This window comes from Crotalus tigris, unplaced genomic scaffold, assembly GCF_016545835.1.
Source record: "Crotalus tigris isolate CLP2741 ecotype Arizona unplaced genomic scaffold, ASM1654583v1 scf7180000020352.946698, whole genome shotgun sequence".
In the NCBI taxonomy this organism is placed as follows: Eukaryota; Metazoa; Chordata; class Lepidosauria; order Squamata; family Viperidae; genus Crotalus; species Crotalus tigris.
Window position 1 is genome coordinate 849,840 of NW_024097981.1, and position 18,585 is coordinate 868,424.

The window sequence follows — 18,585 nt, forward strand, 5'->3', positions numbered from 1 at the left end:
GGAACATTGTCCATGGAGTCGTGATGGGTCGGATATGACTTCACAACTAACAACAACACATTAAGTTTAGAACAGTTGTTCTCATGCATTGCATTACGATTAAAACTAGAACAAAATAGAATATTATTTATTGGCCAAGTGTGATTGGAGACACAGGGAATTTGTTTTCTGGTGCAGAAGCTCTCAATGTACATACAAGGAACAAGTGACAAATCAAAATCATAATACAGTTATCATAAATCATAAAATATAACACTCAGTGATAATCATAAGATACTAAATAAAAGCAATCAACATGAATCATAAGATACAAACAACAAAGTGATAGTCATAAGAAACTAAAGTGAATAGGAAAGATGAAAAGGATAATATTAATGCAGCCCTACTATATGGTTTGATATCCTAAGGCATAAAACAATATTGTGGGAATTAGTTATTTAGCAGAGTGATGGCAAGGGGAAAAACTGTATTTTTATCTAGTTGTTTTGGCATGCAATGCCCTACATGGTCTTGAGGGGAAAAGTTGAAACTAAAGAACTTTTTTTAAAGTAAAAAAGTCATTTACAAGTAAAACGTTACTACCATGTTTCCCCAAAAATAAGACCAGGCATTATATTAAATTTTGCTCCAAAAGACACATTAGGTCTTATTTTCAGGGAAATACAGTACTAAATGCATCTGTCTGTCTGATGATCTTAACTGCGGCTTATTTTTGGGGTGGAGAATATATTACAAGCCTCCTGAAAAATCATGCACTAGGGCAGTGGTTCTCAACCTGTGGGTCGGGACCCCATTTGGGGTCGAACGACCATTTCACGGGGGTCGCCAAACAACGCAGTCCGCCATTTTTTCCCCCTTTTCCTTAGCTGTGCTACTCCCTTTTATTCTATTGGCTTTTGAAAGCCAATAGAATAGACTCTTTTGAATACAGTCTAATTCTATTGGCTTTCAAAAGCCAATAGGAATTGTCCAGGCTGTCTCTGCCCTGCTGAGCCCGCCAAAAGTCCTGTTCTGCAAATGGTGCTGCAAGTTGTCTGCAGCGAAGGCGAGCTGTCTAGAAGCTTCCACCCCTCCCTGCTGAGCAACTACTAAAAATGTAAGTAAAAGAAGGCCAGGGGTGGGAGGTGGGAAGCCGGCGGGCGCAGGGAGGGTAACTGGCGCACCTGGGGCCCAGCAGGTACCTTACCTCCCTTGGGCTGGGCCAGCTGGTGGCCCAGCTGAAGGTCGGCCTGCACCGTCTCTGCCGCTTGCCAGCTACGCCTCAGCCAGTGCAGGGGACAGCACAACACATGCGTGGCGCTCCTGGGCAGGGAAAGTCCTCGACTTACGACCGGTTGGGTAGTCCTCGACTTACGAACAGTTAGGTAGTCCTCGACTTACAACCAGTTGGGGGGTTGCAGCATTAAAAAGGTTGAGAACCACTGCACTAGGGGTTATTTTCCAGTTACGGTAGGTCTTATTTTCAGGGAAACACGATATGTACAATTTTGTATGCGATACCTCAATCTGACCGGGTCACAGTTCCAAACTATCCATACCAAGAATTTCTAGCCCTGTAGCATAAGGCAGAAGCCCGCAACCTTTTGGACACCAGGGACCGCTTCTGTGCCTGCATCCCACAGATGGAGCTTTGCTTGTTTGTGTGGACTGGTTGCTGGCATGCCGCGACCCAGTACTGGTCCATGGATCGGGGGTTGGGAGCCCCTGGCATAAGACATTGTATTGTGCACAGAAAAATGCAAGACTTTCCTTGTAAGAGTGAAAGAGGCACTCTCCTCTAGTGTTCTTAAGTCATTCAGTTTTGGAGGCAGGTCATCCCCTTCATGACAAAACACACACACACATCACCCATGGAATGACCTCCCGTCACATCTAAGAATCATGCCCTCTCTTGTAATATTGAGGAATATTAAAAGCTTGGGGATTGGGAATCAAATCAGCACACAACAATTACAGTTTGCAAGGCTGTGGATCAAGGCACCAACCTGAAGATCCCATCGTCGCTTTGGGGCATGATCTGCTTTACATGGCAGCACTTGGAATAAAATTAAAAGCAATTCTCGAAAGGGCAGAGATAGGGGGCAATATGAGCCAGCCTTGTGCTGCAGCTGTCCAAAATGCCAATGCAGTCCTTGGCTGCATCAACAGAAGGATAGCATCAAGATCAGGAGAACAGATAGTACTGCTTTTAAATGCTCTGGTAAGACCACAATTGGAAAACTGCATGCAGTGTTGGTCACCGTATTATAAAAAAGATGTTGAGACTCTAGAAAGAGTGCAGAGAAGAACAACAAAGATGATCAAAGGGACTGGAGGCTAAAACATACAAAAAAAGTTTGCTGGAATTGGGTATGTCTAGTTTAATGAAGAGAAGGACAAGGGGGGACATGATAGCAGTCTTCCAATATCTCAGGAGTTGCCACAAAGAAGAGGGAGTCAAGCTATTCTCCAAAGCCCCTGAAGGGAGAACAAGAAGCAACGGATGGAAACTAATCAAGGAGAGAACCAATCTAAATTTCCAGACAGTGAGAGCAATTAGCCAGTGGAACTACTTGCCCCCAGAAACTGTGGGTGCTCCATCACTGAAGGTTTTTAAAAAGAGACTGAATAGTCGTTTGTCTAAAATGGTATATAGGGCTTCCTGCCTGAGCAGGGGGTTGGACTAGATGACCCCCAAGATCCCTTCCAACTCTGCTATTCTATAAGAGAAGTTGGTATGTGGGTTGTGACATTTCACAGCAAGACTGGAATGTGGAGATCAAAACACCAATTTCACATGATACTGAATCAAGTTTGCAATCCTAGCTGGGGGAAGAAGGAATAAAACTAGGCAAATAAATTAAGAGTGAATGACTTAACCGTGCCAATGTCTCTTTTTGTGAAGTTTCAAACTTCTGTGGTAAACAAGGAATCTCAAACAGAAGAGCTTTGAAAACAGAGCCCAATAACAAGACCCAAATGGTTCAATTTTGCCAGGATTATTATTATTACATTTTTAAAAAAAAAATCCGCTTTAATTAATTACAGTAATCTGAGGAGTTAAACTTCTTCTTCTTCTTATTTTCCCACAACCCTCTGAGGTAGTTAAGACTGAGACAGAGGGATTGGTCAAAAGTCACCCAGCTGAATTTATGTCTAAGACAGGACTAGAACTCCTGTCTCCTTAGTACAGTGCTTCTCAAATAGTGGGGCGGGCCCCCCAGGGGGGGCGCGAGGCTCCGTAAAGGGGGGCTCGTTTGACCTCGGCAAATACTGTCATATTGGACGCACGTGACACACGCAAAGGACCCGATTGGATAGACAGTCGCGCGGGGGGGCGCGAAATGTTTTCTTCTTCCTAGGGGGGCATGACAGAAAATAATTGAGAAGCACTGCCTTAGTCCTAAGTCAGAGGTAGCAACCTTGGCTCTTTTATGACTCGTGGACTTCAACTCCCAGAATTCCTGAGCCAGCCATGCTGAGGGGAAAGGGAGAGGTTTCCAAGCTGAGCCATGCTGGCTCAGGAATTCTGGGAGTTGAAGTCCACGAGTCATAAAAGAGCCAAGATAGTCTACCTCTGGCCTAGGCCTAGGCCGCTTTATGACTGGTGGACTTCAACTCCCAGAATTCCTGAGCCACCATGGCTCAGCTTGGAAACCTCTCCCTTTCCCCTCAGCATGGCTGGCTCAGGAATTCTGGGAGTTGAAGTCCACGAGTCATAACAGAGCCAAGGTGACCTACCTCTAGTCTAGGCCTAGGCTGCATTATGACTTATGGACTTCAACTCCCAGAATTCCTGAGCCAGCCTGGCTCAGCTTGGAAACCTCTCCCTGTCCCCTCAGCATGGCTGGCTCAGGAATTCTGGGAGTTGAAGTCCATGAGTCATAAAAGAGCCAAGGTGGCCTACCCCATCCTAAGTCATCGAGCTGATTTTCATGCTTAAGTGGGACTAGAACTCAGAGTCATCTTTCATGGCTAAGGAGTGACTGGCACTCACCGTCTCCTAGTTGATTGGCCCAAATCACCCAGCCGGTTTTTTGTGCCTAAGGCATGACTACAACTTACTGTCTCCTGGCAATTGGCTCAAAGTCACCCAGCTGACTTTCATGCCAAGGTGGGACTAGAACTCACAGTTTCCTAGTGATTGGTTCAAAGTGGAAAGCCCCCACATCTTGCCACATAAATATACAAAATGCTATATTAACCCATCGGAATTTTTGCAAAATCGTCTCCTTTTCTGCAAGGATTTTTCTTCCATAATTGAATGAGAAGCAATTAGGGGGAAAATATAAGGTAATTTACTATGATTGGCCTACATACATCAGAACCTAATAGGTCCTAAGCAGAATTGGAGTTTTGTTAGCACTTGGAAGGGAGACCACTAGGAAATCTCCAAATAGTGAATTCTACAAAATTCACATTTATAGTAAGCCATATTTATAACAAATCACATTTATACACCATTCAAAGGAGAAAATGAAAAGGCTAAGCAAGGAGCAAAAGACAAATAGCACAATCTCTCCAATAGTCTATACCTAGATAAACAGGGATTAACACCAGATAAATAAGCCAGCAGACAGCAATATCCTAACCAAGGAACTACCAATGAGAAAAGCACATCTCACCACAGAGGCAGGACTAACTATTATATAGGTAGTTGTTGACTTACAACTATTAATTTAATGACTGTCCAAAGTTACAACAGCACTTTAAAAAGTGACATGATCCTATTTCATACTTACGACTGCATTCCCATGATCACATGATGAAAAATCAGACATTTGATAACTGACTCATATTTATATTTATGACAGTTGGAGTGTCCCAGGATCATGTGATCCCCTTTTGTGACCTTTTCAAGAAAGGTCACAAAATGGGACAAAACTCACAATAGCTGTCTTGCTTAGGGATGGAAATTTGGGGTTCAGTTGTGATAAGTTGCGGATTACTGGAATATAAGCAGGGTGCAAAGCCAAATTCATTAGCACTGATGATGTCATAAATCATCCAAGCTCAGAGAGCTGCAAGGACTCCACAGGAGTGGAGGCCACCAGGAGATCTTTCAGAATTTGAAAACCATTCCAGAAAAAGATGGGGGTAAACTGTTTCCACAGCTGTTTCCAAGAACGCACCACAGATGTGTCTATTCATCATCAAAACTTCATCATCCTCAGAAATGTTTCTTCAACCTTGGCAATTTTAAGATGTATGGACTTCAACTCCCAGAATTCTACAGAATTGCATGCTAACTGAGGAGTTCTGGGAATACAAGCCCACCTATGCTGGGGAATTCTGGGGGCTGAAGTCCAGGCAAGCTATCTGGATTCTGAATTATAATGTTCTACCTTGCCAGGAAAAACAAGGAGAAAAAAAAAAAGATCTTTATTTTCCCCCTTCTTTGACATCATTTCTTTAGCCTTTACGCTCTGTCTCCAACCCTTAGTTGCCAAAGGAAAAAGTTAACAAAAGTTTCCATGCCACAAAATTTAGGCATAAGCTTGGAAACAGTTGCCTTAAGAACACAAAGCATTTCTACACAAATAAGCGACACTGAAACTCACCTTCTTGTCCTGCACATAGAAACGTGTATCCCTACCCCTCAGCAATATAACAGAATAAGAGAGTTGGAAGGGGCCTTGGAAGTCATCTAGCCCAACCCCCTGCTCAGGCAGGAAGCCTATACCATTTCAGAGAAATGGCTGTCTAGTCTCTTCTTAAAAACCTCCAGTGTTGGAGAATCTACAACTTCTGGAGGCAGGCTGTTCCACTGATTAATTGTTTTCACTGTCAGGAAATTTCTCCTTAGTTCTGGGTTGCTTCTCTCCATGATTTGTTGTTATCCATGATATCTATCACAGGACTCATAATTTACGTTGGAGGGGGATTCACTGGGATGTAAGGACAGGAAATCCCAAACAAGCAGACTTGCAAGAGCCTACTATTATACAGCCACATCCAGGTAGTCCTCGACTTACGACCAATTGCTTAAAGACCATTTGACAATAAGACAAACCACGCTGAAATCTACTTACAAACATTTGAGAGAAGAACTGCCACTGCTAAACATGTTAGTAGTTAAATGAGTTTTATGAATGTTTTGCCTTGACTAAGCCAATCAACGTGACTATTAAAAAGAAGCACATGGTTGTTAAGTGAATCCAGTTTCTGCCATTGACTAGGCTGGTTGGAAGGCAGCTGGGAACATCACTAAGAAACGGTTGTAAGTCAAGAACTGGCTCTATTATCCTGTTTACTCCCACATTGGTAGGGGGGTGATATTTTTCTAACAAGTAGCTTCTCAAATGCCAGCTTTGAGAAAAGTCAAAGTTTCTCCTTCTTAATTTTGTGTCTTCATAATGCTATTCTTAGATAAAATGCTCAGGAACATAGTAAATCCATGCAACTGTCAATTGGAACACTTGTGGTCCCAGGCTGGTTTCTTCTGCCATTTGGCCCACCCCAGAAGATCCCAAAATGCACCCTAAGTGGTCAACAGAGGAGGAAGAAGAGGAAGAGGAGAAAGGAGGAGAAGGAAGAGGAGGAGGAGGACGACGACTATGGGGTCCTTGATGCTTTCTGAGCTTGGTGGTCTTCTTGCAGGCATTTCATGACACAACTAGGGAACATTATCAGTGCTAGAAAGGAGGAGGAGGAGGAGGAGGAGGAGGAGGAGGAGGAGGAGGAGAAGAAGAAGAAGAAGAAAAGGAGGGGGAGGAGGAGGAGGAGGAGGAGAAGGAGGAGGAGGAGGGGGGGGGGAGGAGGAGGAGGAGGAGGAGGAGGAGGAGGAGGAGGAGAAAAAGGAAATGATCATTTTCGCAAATTTCAGACTTTGAAACCATTATTGACTTGGAAACACAGCTTTTCTTTCCAAAACTTTGCAACCTTTAAAAAGTTTGGTTGACAACTTTGTAGAGGATCTTATTTCCTCCTTTGTGCCCCCCCCCCCTCTCTCTCTTGTGTGTGTGTTTTCCCAAGTGCAAAATAAAAACCTGACATGAGGGGAATTGACTGGCTGAATGGGGAATGTGAATTCCAAACATGGCAAATTAAAACCTAGTAAAATCTGCGCTGCTGAACTGGACCTCATCCACTCCCTAGTTCAACAGAAATTACAGGCAGAAGTTGGGAAGGCAGAAATGCTCACCCTTCTCGTCCAAATGTCTGAGATTTTACATTTCTTTTTTTCTACAGAGCAGGAGTCTGCAAACTTGGCAAATTTAAGACTTGTGGACTTCAACTCCCAGAATTCCTCAGTGATTGAAGATGAACTTTGCGAGGAGGGGGGGGGAAAGACCTTTTTGGATAAGCAATATATTATTTATAGATATTATTTTTCCCATCTCTCAGCACTGTTTCCTTGCATGCTCAAAATTTAGGGCTGCTGAAGACACCTGCCAAATAATGACCCTTAAAAGGACATGAAAACTGGCATCCCCCATGCATCCTGAGGCACGTTAGTTTTTCCCTGAGGCAAAAACAGACTGGAAATCAAACGTTCCTGAACAGGAAAAAGAATCCAAATATCTAGCTCAGTGTTTCTCAACCTTGACCATTTTAAGGCATGTGGACTTCAACTCCCAGAATTCCACAGCTGTGGAATTCTGGGAGTTGAAGTCCACATGCCTTAAAATGGTCAAGGTTGAGAAACACTGATCTAGCTGGACTTTAACCAGCCTGCAAAAATCTGTCTAGCCAGAGATAGCGCCTTTGAGTTTAAGAGTATTTCTTTCCCCCTAGTGGCCACTTATATGTTTGCAGCCCAGAGGTGGAGTTTTCCAAAACCAAGCGTCACATTTTTAAACATTTTGTTCCTAGGTTAAGGACGCTGCTTGCCTAATAAAGTCAGCAAATGATTGTTTATAGTACTCTCCTCTGTTTCTGTTCTCTGTTAGGAAGAAAAATGGATCCAAGACACAGAAGAACTGGCCTGAGATGGCAAACAGTCAATGAAACCTCTGTCCCCTGTCTTCCTGACTCGCTCACTGCATCTATTCATCAGCACTTCAGTCCTTCAAGTGCCAAGAAGCCTCTCCAAAAAATGATTTAAGTGCATACAACAATTGAAAAATAAAAGATAGGCCCAAAGCAGCAGAAAGATAAAAGCCCAATGTGTTCTGACTAGGATTGGCATGGAGAATTTGTCCAAGATCCAACAGCAAAAAAAATAGTAGGATTTTTTCGCTGAGCTAGGATGAAGCTTCCTTCCCTCCATTTATCCTCTCTTCTCCTTCTCCTTCCCCTTCCTTCCCTCTCTTTTTCCTTTCTTTTCCTTTCCTCCCCTTTTTCTTTTCTCCCTTTCCTTTCCTTCCTTCCTTCTTTCACTTCCCTCTGTTTATCCTCCCTCTCTCTTTTCTTTCTTTCTTTCTTTCTTTCTTTCTTTCTTTCTTTCTTTCTTTCTCTTTCCTTCCTTCCTCCTTCCTTTCTTCTTTCCTTTCTTTTTTCTTCCTTCCTTCCTTCCTTCCTTCCTTTCTTTCTTTCTTTCTTCCTTTCTTTCTTTCTCTTGCTCTTTTCTCTCGCTCTTTTCCTCCCTCCCTCCCTCCCTCCCTCTCTCCTTTCCTTCTCTCTTGTTTTCCTTCCTGCAACCACAGATGGCAATTCCTAATGGGCCAAGAATGGAGGTGGATAAACTGTAGCATTTCGCCTCCAGAACAGAAGCCCTGGTTTGCTATTGCAATTTAAAGGCAATAGAATAAAATAAAAGCCAAATATCTAGTCGCTAAGAAAAAGGGGCTTTGGACTGCAATGTTGCACTATGAAAAAGAAAAATGGTGATTCTCATTTTTTTTTCCCATGGGGCAATTTCCAGGTAGGGAGCAAGTTTTTAAATTGTATTTTATTTCTGAGAGAGGGGAAATATCCAGCCCAGACAGACCATATTAATAGTCCCTCACCCCTGAATAAGAGAGATACAATTCCTCATTTCTATGCCAATTGCTCTTCCTCTTAACAGTAGTTAGTCTAAACAGCTTTCTAGTCCTCACTGTGCCTCTGTGTCATTTCCCACAGCCTAAGGAAGAAAGCGTCTTCCCCAAGCTGATCTCCAATATTCTCTGATCTCACATTTTCAATACTGCCATAAAGAGAATGGACTTCTGGCATGAAGAATCAATGTTGAAAAATCCAAGTCAAGTCAGTTGGTTTGACTGATGTTTTAGACAGAAACTAGTTGATTGGGTAGACCCTGAAGGAATCTACCATTGTGTGAAGTGCTTTTGTTGTAACTCAATAACCAAGCATGGGGTATTATTTTCCTTCCTTCCTTCCTTCCTTCCTTCCTTCTTTCCTTCCTTCCTTCCTTCCTTCCTTCCTTCCCTCCCTCCTACCTATCCACCCATCCTTTCTTCCATTCTTCCGTCCATGCTTCCATCCATCCATCCATCCATCCATCTCTTCCTTTCTTCCACCCACTGTCCTTCCATCCATTATCCATCCATCCATCTCTCCCTTCCTTCCTATCTATCCACCCATCCCATCCATCCATCCCTTCCTTCCTTCCTATATACCCATCCCATCTATTCTTCCATCCATCCATTCCTTACTTCCTTTCTTCTATCCACAGTCCTTCCATCCATTATCTATCCATTCATCCCTTCCTTCCTTCTTTCCTTTTCCTATCTATCCACCCATCCCATCCATTCTTCCATTATTCATTCATCCCTTCCATCCATCCATCCATCAATCCACCCCAATTTTTTAAGCCATAGAAGAAGGAGGAGGAGGAGGAGGAGGAGGAGGAGGAGGAGGAAGGAGGAGGAGGAGGAGGAGGAGGAGAAGGAGAAGGAGAAGAAGAAGAAGAAGATTAAGTTGGGAGGTATAAGAAAAGTTGTATGAATTTCTTTTTTGCAAGTGGAAAAAAATGCTGCACGCTCCAAAACATTCTTAAATGAGGGAGAACTTTGTTAGGATATTGAATTTAGCATCTGAAACAGTAAAATGTACAATGGGCCAGAACACACAGTTGTAGTTCATTGGTTGGAGAATGGGGGCTCCTGCATGTGGCAATCTACGCTCTGATTGGTTGCTGGGTGAGAAGGGGGAGTTTCCCATTTTTCCCGCCTTTTTCTTCTGGATGCTTTGCATGCAGTTTAGATTTACCTCATGCTGTTTGTGTGTTCCTGACTATCTTATGTTCTTCCTTTTTTGGATGAGGACAAAGACTCCTGTAAATCTGAACATTAAACATATTTATAGTTATATAGAAGACTACAAGTTTGTGCGTGTTTCCAATTTTATCTGGACAGCTGCTGCACAATTCCATGACAAACTTTCTAATAATTGGTGGCCCCCTAAACATGCATGAAAAAAAGAAAGTGTTGGTGTAATAATCCTCTTTATTTTAGCCACTGGAGAAGACTTTTCTTGCAGATATTAGAACATGGACAGGCAAATCTGGACCTCATCATGCAGGGAGTCTGCAAAGTATGATCAAAAAGTCAAGATGAAATCCACATAAAAATAGTCGCAGCTTTGATCAGTCCCTCTGAGGCGCCATATTGCCTTTTTTGACCTTATTCTTTGGACCCCTTGCCATGCTTTAGTGTGCACCCGCTTATTCCAATATTCGATCAGCCTGGTTTTAAAGAGAGGCAGATAAATAAGGAGCAACACGTTGCTTAAAAAGTTGAAAAAAATTACAAAAAAAGTTGTTGAAACTTTGGAGGGGGGAAAAGTGCAAAGAAGAGTAACTAAGATGATTAAAGGCCTGGAGACAAAAAACCTATGAAGAACGGTTGCAGGAATAGAGAAAAGAAGAAACAGGGGTGACATGATAACAGTCTTCTGATATTTGAGGGGCTGCCACAAAGAAGAGGGGGTCACATTATTCTCCAAAGCACCAGAGGCCAGGACAAGAAACAATGGTTGGAAACTAATCAAGGAGAGAAGGATCTTTGAATTAAGGAAAAACTTCCTGACAGTGAGGACAATTAACCAGTGGAACTGCTTGCCACCAGAAGTTGTGGGTGCTCCATCACTGGAGGGTTTTAAAGAAGAGACTGAACGGCCACTTGTCTGAAATGACATAGGGTCTCCTGCTTGAGCTCTATTCTCATTGATTGATTGATTGATTGATTGATTGATTGATTTCAACTTTGCTTCAAATTGAAGCAAAGAACCATTTTGAGCTGTTGCCTGATGGAACTTTCAGATGTCAGGGGTCCCCAACTCCCAGGATGCAGCCCACTACCATGAATGGAACCGTTCGGAATCGGGCCGCAGACATGGCGGGCGAGTGTACTCATGTGCATCCCCACTTGTTTGAGCAATGGCCGAACATATGCATGCATGCTCCATTTGCACAAGCGGTGGGCGTGTGTACTCACCCCTGGTGCAAATGGGGCTGTATGCACGTGTGTGCCCACTGCGCATGTAGAACCATCCGCTCTCCCCTTCCTCCAGCTGGACTGCAAAGCTGGAAAGGTTGGGGAACTCTGTCATAAAGAATCCTTAGATTCTGTAAACTGGCCCAGGGAGGTGAGGTGATCCATTGACTGTTGCAACTGACAGTCCCCAGAGACATGTGCCAAGGGACATAAGTTATGCCTGAGTGTGCAAAAGGGCGTGCCTGCATGTGTAGGGCGGCCAAATGCTCATTCTTTTGGTCACTCCTATTAAAGGAGACTGGCGCCCCTCATTGGAGGCATCAAAGCATGAAAAAATGGAGAGGCTGCACCCAGTGTCTCTTTTGTGCACTTCTTAGTTCTGGAGTGGGCTGCCCCAGACTGTCTCTGTTTGCCTTGGTGACTGTGAGTATCTCCAAAGTGGTCTGCTGGAGAAGATAAGAGACCATCTATAAGCACAGACTGCTGATTGAATATCTTTGAATCTCTCCATTGGAGTAGTCTGCTGGAGAAGATAAGAGTCAGGCTATTGGTACAGCCTGATTATTGACATGTTTCTGTGTTTGAAGGAGACCAAAGGGGCCACTCCCAGTTTTAATTTCTCTGAGTCCTATAGCTTTAAGAAAAACAGAGTAACTCACACACAGAGAGAAGACAAGAGGAGGAGGAAGAAAGGAGGAAGGGGAGGGGGAGGGGAGGGGGAGGGGAGGGGAGGAGGAGGAGAGGGAGGGAGGGGAGGGGGAGGAGGAAGAGGAGAGGGAGGGGGAAGGAGGAGGAGGAGGAGGAGGAGAAAAGAAGAAGAGAGGAGAAAGGCAGAGGAAGAAAAAAGAGAAAGTAGGAGGAGAAGGAGGAGAAGGAAGGAAGGAAGGAAGGAAGGAAGGAAGGAAGGAAGGAAGGAAGGAAGGAAGGAAGGAAGGAAGGAAGGAGAAAATAAAAGGGGTGAAAAGGAAAGAGGAGGGCAGGGGTGGGGGAGAAGGATTCCACTTGTTGAATTTCTGCCTGTTCCCTCTCTGTTACCAGCTAAGCCCCCAGACTTAACCTTTCAATCTTCATGCTTGAATGCCTCCAGTGAGGACACCAATTTCATACCCGTGAATTCTGGGTTCTAGAACAGTGTACTTCCAAACACTTCAAATTCCACAAGAGTCTTTGGTAAACAATTTGGCTTCAAGGCTGAACAAGGAATGCAGGTTGCCAACATCCTCTCCACAAAGAAATTCCCGTGCTGTCACCAGATGACCAACAGTGAATGGCCATTTCACTATGGGGCAATTGGAAACCTGGAGCCCCAATATTTAAAATTCGCCTTGTCAAGCCCCATCCTTTGGAGCTTATCTCCCACCACACGTGACCAAATATGCCATTAACAACCCCATGCTCTGCCCTGTTCTTATCTCTAGCTACAATAGCTGTTCTTCGCTTCACGCCCAGCTGTTACAAAGAAGCACCAACTCTGGCTGGAGGCAAAATCTTATGAGCAGCTCTTGGGGGGGGGGGTGGAATTCCCGAAAAGCCATCAAAAGAAGACTTTGCTCTCCTGGTTTCCACGAAATTAATCTCCGACCAGCTAAGCATGCCGAAGAACATCACCAACATCCTCAATTCATTTGGAGCAGCGGGTGCCAATTCGTGCTTCCCATCACCCAGGAGGACTAGAATCTTTAACATCAGCTGCCCCCTCCCCCAGCAAAGAAGAAGAGCTTCCCAGCCCACTTACCTGGTTGAGTCCCAACAAATTGCCCTCCAGATTGGACGTGATGCCGGAAAGAATGGCAGTGCCCACCACAGCCCCCAAGCACTGCGCCACGATGTACATGACAGCCCGGAGAATGCTGATCTGGCAGCTGAGCAGAAGACCCAAAGTCACGGCCGGGTTCAAGTGGGCTCCGCTGATGTGGCCCACACTTTGGGCCATGGTGGCAATGGAGATGCCAAAAGCCAAGGAGACTTTCACGTTGTCTTGAATGGGCGTGATGGTCTTGTTGACCATCACAGGGAATTGGAAACCCAAGGCTGAGCCGATGCTGATGAAGATGAAGAGACTCATGGCCAAAAATTCAGCCACGACAGCTCTCCAGAAAGCTTTCTTCTTGAATTCACTAGCCATGATGTTCTTCTTCTTCTTCTTCTTCTTCTTCTTCTTCTTCTTCTTCTTCTTCTTCTTCTTCTTCTTCTTCTTCTTCTTCTTCTTCTTCTTCTTCTTCTTCTTCTTCTTCTTCTTCTTCTTCTTCTTCTTCTTCTTCTTCTTCTTCTTCCTCTTCTTCTTCTTCTTCTTCTCTTTTTCCTCTTTCTTCTTTCTCCTCTTTGCCCTTTTCTCCTTTCTCTTTCTCTAGCCTCGTAGGCTGGCTTTCCCTGCTGCCTTAAAAACTGGGAAGTGAGAAAGACAGGAGAAAACGAATTATTTATAGGGTCCTGAGTGACCAGGAGGAGGGAAGGGTGGTGTACAATGAGAGGAAAGAAGCTTATTGCTCACTGTTAAACTGATGCAAAGCACCATCCGTTGCTTGCCAAAATTTTTTCCCTCCCTCTTCCCTTAGCTTCCACCCACCCACAAAAGTTTTACTCCTTCACTTCTCCCTCAGCAGACTCTGTTGTTGTTCTCCGTGACTGTGGCACCGTTCTCCTTTTTTGAATAATTCCTGATTAACAAGTCACCACCATTGCTCATAGTCAGGCTTTTAAACACCTTGTTCTCATCTTGTACACATGCAAAGGCAGAAACAGGCCATCGTTAAAGCCCTTTCTGACTTTCATAAGCAGAAACTGCTTTAGTTGAGTTTTCTGGAAATGTTTGCAAGTGACCATGAAGAAGAGGGTGGTTGTGAGGGTCCTGACCTTTAAATCAATCAATCAATCAATAAATCAGAGGTACAATAACCAAAAAGAGAATAGTTAGTCCTTCACTTCTGCAGCAACAAGGGAGACAGCAGCCTTCTTTGACTGTGCTTTTTAGGGGTTGTGATCAATTTTTTTTCCCCCTCTGGATAAATAGGTACCCTTAGTTGTTAGAAAGCTGATCTCACAAAGGACAAATCTGGAAAACAGGAAAAAGCAGCAGAAAAAAAGTATGATTTTTTTTTCCTGCTAAATGCCAGCAAAAGAAGTGGGAACTTCCAGTCACTTGAAAAAGGGGTTCCTATCAGCTTCAATCCAGGAATTGGACTCACTCCATTTAAACTTTTTGAATTTTATCTTAAGATGCCTTCAGTAGCTTTTTTCCCCCGGAACAGCATTTGCAAGCCCAACTTGATAACAGCAGATCCAGGCTTGGGATATATTTTATTTGTATCTGACATTCCTTCTGGGTGAGTAGCTTCCAGGGATCTGAAGCAGCGTTGTTCTCATATTCAGATTTAAGGCAGACGTTTAGAAGCTAGATCAGAATGACCTGCTGAAGCAGAAACTTGAGTTTTTCTTCACCCGTCCTATCTCTTCCCTTCAAATATTTGTGCGGTTTTTTTTTTTGTTGTTGTTGTTGTTGTGAAACTCCACTCCTCGTCAAATTAGGCTTCAGAGTTATTATCCATTTGGTACAGATGAAATCCGAAGTTGCTTCGTTGGCATTCAGGCAGCCAGAAGCAGTAAATGCTCCAACACTGGAAGTTTTTAAAAAGAGACTGGACAGCCATTTGTCCGAAATGGTGTAGGGTTTCCTGCCTGAGCAGGGGGTTGGGCTAGATGACCTCCAAGGTCCCTTCCAACTTTACTACTATTACTATTACAATAAGTTTTATATCAACAGTGAGAACAATTCGCCAGTGGAAGGGCTTGCCTCCAGAAGTTGTGGGTGCTACAACACTGGAGGTTTTCAAGAAGAGACTGGACAACCATTAGTCTGAAATGGTATAGGGTTTCCTGCTTGAGCAGGGGGTTGGACTAGAAGATCTTCAAGGTCCCTTCCAAACCTGTTTTCTGTCATGTTTAAGTTATTCTGCACTGTAACAGCATTTGATATAGGGCAGGAAGGGGAACTAAGAAAACTTTTCTGCTGGGAGCAATTTCAACCCTGGAAGAAAAAAAGAACAACAACAAAAAAATAAAGTAGTGTGTAGAGCTGTTTTCCATCAGCAGGGACTATAGAATTACAGGCCAGCTTTCTACATCAAAAGAGAAGGAATTTCTATAGATGGTACAGTAAGTATCTGTTTAGAAAAAATGTACAAGGCAGCATCTAAATGTGTTTGTGGTCCAGACCTCGTGAACTGATGTAAAATGTTCCAAATAATATTTTAGAATTTGCTATGTCTTTATATCTATGAGCAGTACAAAACATATTTCTCTCCCACAATGAACCTGCATGGTGGGCCAGTGTGGAAGAGAGGCTTGGGTTACAAGTCAGCCTGTAAAGTTTCATGGGACTAGAATCTTGGCCTTCCTTGACATATAACTACAACTGAGTCCAAAATTTCCGCTGCTAAGCAAGACATTTGTTAAGTGTGTTTTGCCTCATTTTATGACCTTTGTTAAGTGAATCACTGCAGTTGTTTAAGTTAATCACATGGTTGTTAAGTGAATCTGGCTTCCCCACTGACTTTACTTGTCAGAAGGTCACAAAAAGGGATCACGTGATCACGGGACACTTCAACCGTCATAAATATGAGTCAGTTGCCAAGTGTCTGAATTTTGATCACGTGACCAGGGGGATGATGCAATGGTCATAAGTGAGAAAAATGGTTGTATCACTTTTTTCAGTGTCATTGAAGCTTTGATAGGCCACTAAATGAGCTATTGTAAGTCATTTTTTTGTAGTGCCATTGTAACTTTGAACAGTCACCAAACAAATGGTTGTAAGTCAAGGACTACATGTAACCAAACTGGATCTCTTATTTGTTAGATATTTCTCCTACCTTCTTTAGAGAACTTTCCAGGCTCAGCGCAATAGAGAGGTGTTCAATTTTTCCCATTTCCTTTTGCAATAACAACAATCTTTTGAGGTAGTCTGAGCTGAAAAAAGGAGACTGGGCCAAAGTCTGTCTGTCTTTCTTTCTTTCTTTCTTTCTTTCTTTCTTTCTTTCTTTCTTTCTTTCTTTCTTTCTTTCTTTCTCCTCCTCCTCCTCCTCCTCCTCCTCCTCCTCCTTCTCCTCCTCCTCCTTCTTCTCCTTCTCCTTCTCCTCTTCCTCCTCCTCCTCCTCCTCCTCCTCCTCCTCCTCCACCTTCTTCTCCTGCTCCTCCTTCTCCTCCTCCTCCTCCCCCTCCTCCCTCTTCTTCTTTTTCTTCTTCTCCTTCTCCTCCTCCTTCTCCTTCTCCTCCTCCTCCTCCTCCTCCTCCTCCTCCTTCTTCTTCTCCTCCTCCTCCTCCTTCTCCTTCTCTCTTCCTCCTCCTCCTCCTCCTCCTCTTTCTCCTCCTCCTCCTCCTCCTCCTCCCTCCTCCTCCTCCTCCTCCTCCTCCTCCTCCTTCTTCTTCTTCTTCTTCTTCTTCTTCTTCTTTTCCTTCTCCTCCTCCTCCTCCTCCTCCTTCTTCTTCTTCTCCTCCTCCTCCTCCTTCTCCTTCTCCTCCTCCCATTTTTCACTCCTCGCAACCCCCAGTCCATGGACCAGTACTAACTAGGCCGCACAAACAAGCAAAGCCCCATCTGTGGGATGCAGGCAGCACACAAAACCACGCACCCTCCAGTCTGTGGGAAAACTTTTCACCACGGAACCGGTCCCTGGTGCCCAAAACGTTGGGGACCTCTGACCTAGAGAAATCCCTGAAAACTTTTGGCAACATTTCAAAGGTGGTTTTTGACTTTGCGTCCTTTCTAGGGCCGAAAGAGACTTAAGATCGCCCAGCTAGCTTCGTGCCTTAGGCAGCACTAGAATCCACAGTATCCCTGTGATTCTAATGTACTCCAAAACTTGACATTCATCCACCAGTGTAGAAATCATATAAAAAAAAATTCAGAAAGTACTCTTTGTTGAACACTGGGAGCTATCTAACAAAATGAAATTCAATGGTTAAAGAAATAAGGTTCTACATTTAGGCAAGAAAAACCAAATGTACAGGTATAGCATAGGGGGTACCTTGCTCAATAGAAGTAACTGTGAGAGGGATCTCAGAGTCCTAGTGGACAATCACTTAAATAGGAGCCAGCTGTGTGCAGCAACTGCCAAAAAAACCAACAGAGGGATAGAATCAAGATCTTGTGAAGTGTTAATACCACTTTACAAGGCCTTGATAAGGCCACACTTGGAATACTGCATCCAGTTTTGGTCACCATGATGTAAAAAAGATGCTGAGATTCTAGAAAGAGTGCAGAAAAGAGCAACAAAGATGATTAGGGGACTGGAGGCTAAAATATATAAGGAACGATTGCTGGACTTGGGTATGTCTAGTTTAATGAAGAGAAGGACAAGGGGGGACATGATAGCAGTGTTCCAATATCTCAGGGGCTGCCCCAAAGAAGAGGGAGTCAAGCTATTCTCCAAAGCGCCGGAAGGCAGGACAAGAAGCAACGGGTGGAAAATAACCAAGGAGAGAAGCAACCTAGAACTAAGGAGAAACTTCCTGACAGTTAGAACAATTAATCAGTAGAACAACCTGCCTCCAGAAGCGGTGAAAGCGGTGAATGGACCTTCTTGCAACACCACTTGTTGTTTTTTTCTTCTTTAAAAAATTTTTATTGAAAGTTTTATGAATTTTACAAAAAGACAAAAATAATACAAAACAAAAAACAACATATACAAAAAAAAACTAAACATCACATATAAAAAAAACCCCCATCCCCCACCCCTCACAAACACCCTCCCTTCCCCCCCCTGAGCTTCCCAGAGCAGAATATAGGCTTAGTTAAAAATTAACAAATAAAAATAAAAAATTAAATTAAAAAAAATTTATATTTATATATATATAAAAAGTATCTATATATAACATTCTCTATATATGAAAATAAAACTTATGAAAAAGCTATGTGATATTTTTTAATACCCAATCTAAATTGTATAAATTTTATCCATTTGTCCCAAATGGCAAGAAACTTCTCTTGCGTTTGTTGCTTTAAGAAAGCCGAAATCTTTGCCATTTCCGCCAGATAAGCTACTTTAAGAAACCATTCCTGCAATGTAGGCAAAGATTCCTTCTTCCAGTATTGTCCTACTAACAGCCTGGCGGCTGTAATCAAATTTAACATCAATACAACCTCCTTTGTATCACAATCTGTAACAATGCCCAACAAAAATAATTGCGGAGTAAATTTTACCCTCCTTCTAAAAATTCTCTGGATATTCCACCATATTTTGATCCAAAATGCTTTTATCTCTCTGCATGACCACCAAATATGATAATAAGA

The 18,585-nt window shown here is 43.4% G+C and overlaps 1 protein-coding gene across 1 annotated transcript in view; it reads right to left on the reverse strand.

The window, feature by feature from the left end:
* Positions 1-14,081, reverse strand: part of AQP1 (aquaporin 1 (Colton blood group)) — a 41,771-nt gene extending 27,690 nt beyond the window's left edge. The window contains exon 1 of the mRNA XM_039366751.1: positions 13,036-14,081. Coding sequence (XP_039222685.1) covers positions 13,036-13,425 — 390 coding nt within the window. The 5' untranslated portion in view covers positions 13,426-14,081. The remainder of the gene's footprint in view (positions 1-13,035) is intronic.
* Positions 14,082-18,585: the final 4,504 nt, after the last annotated feature.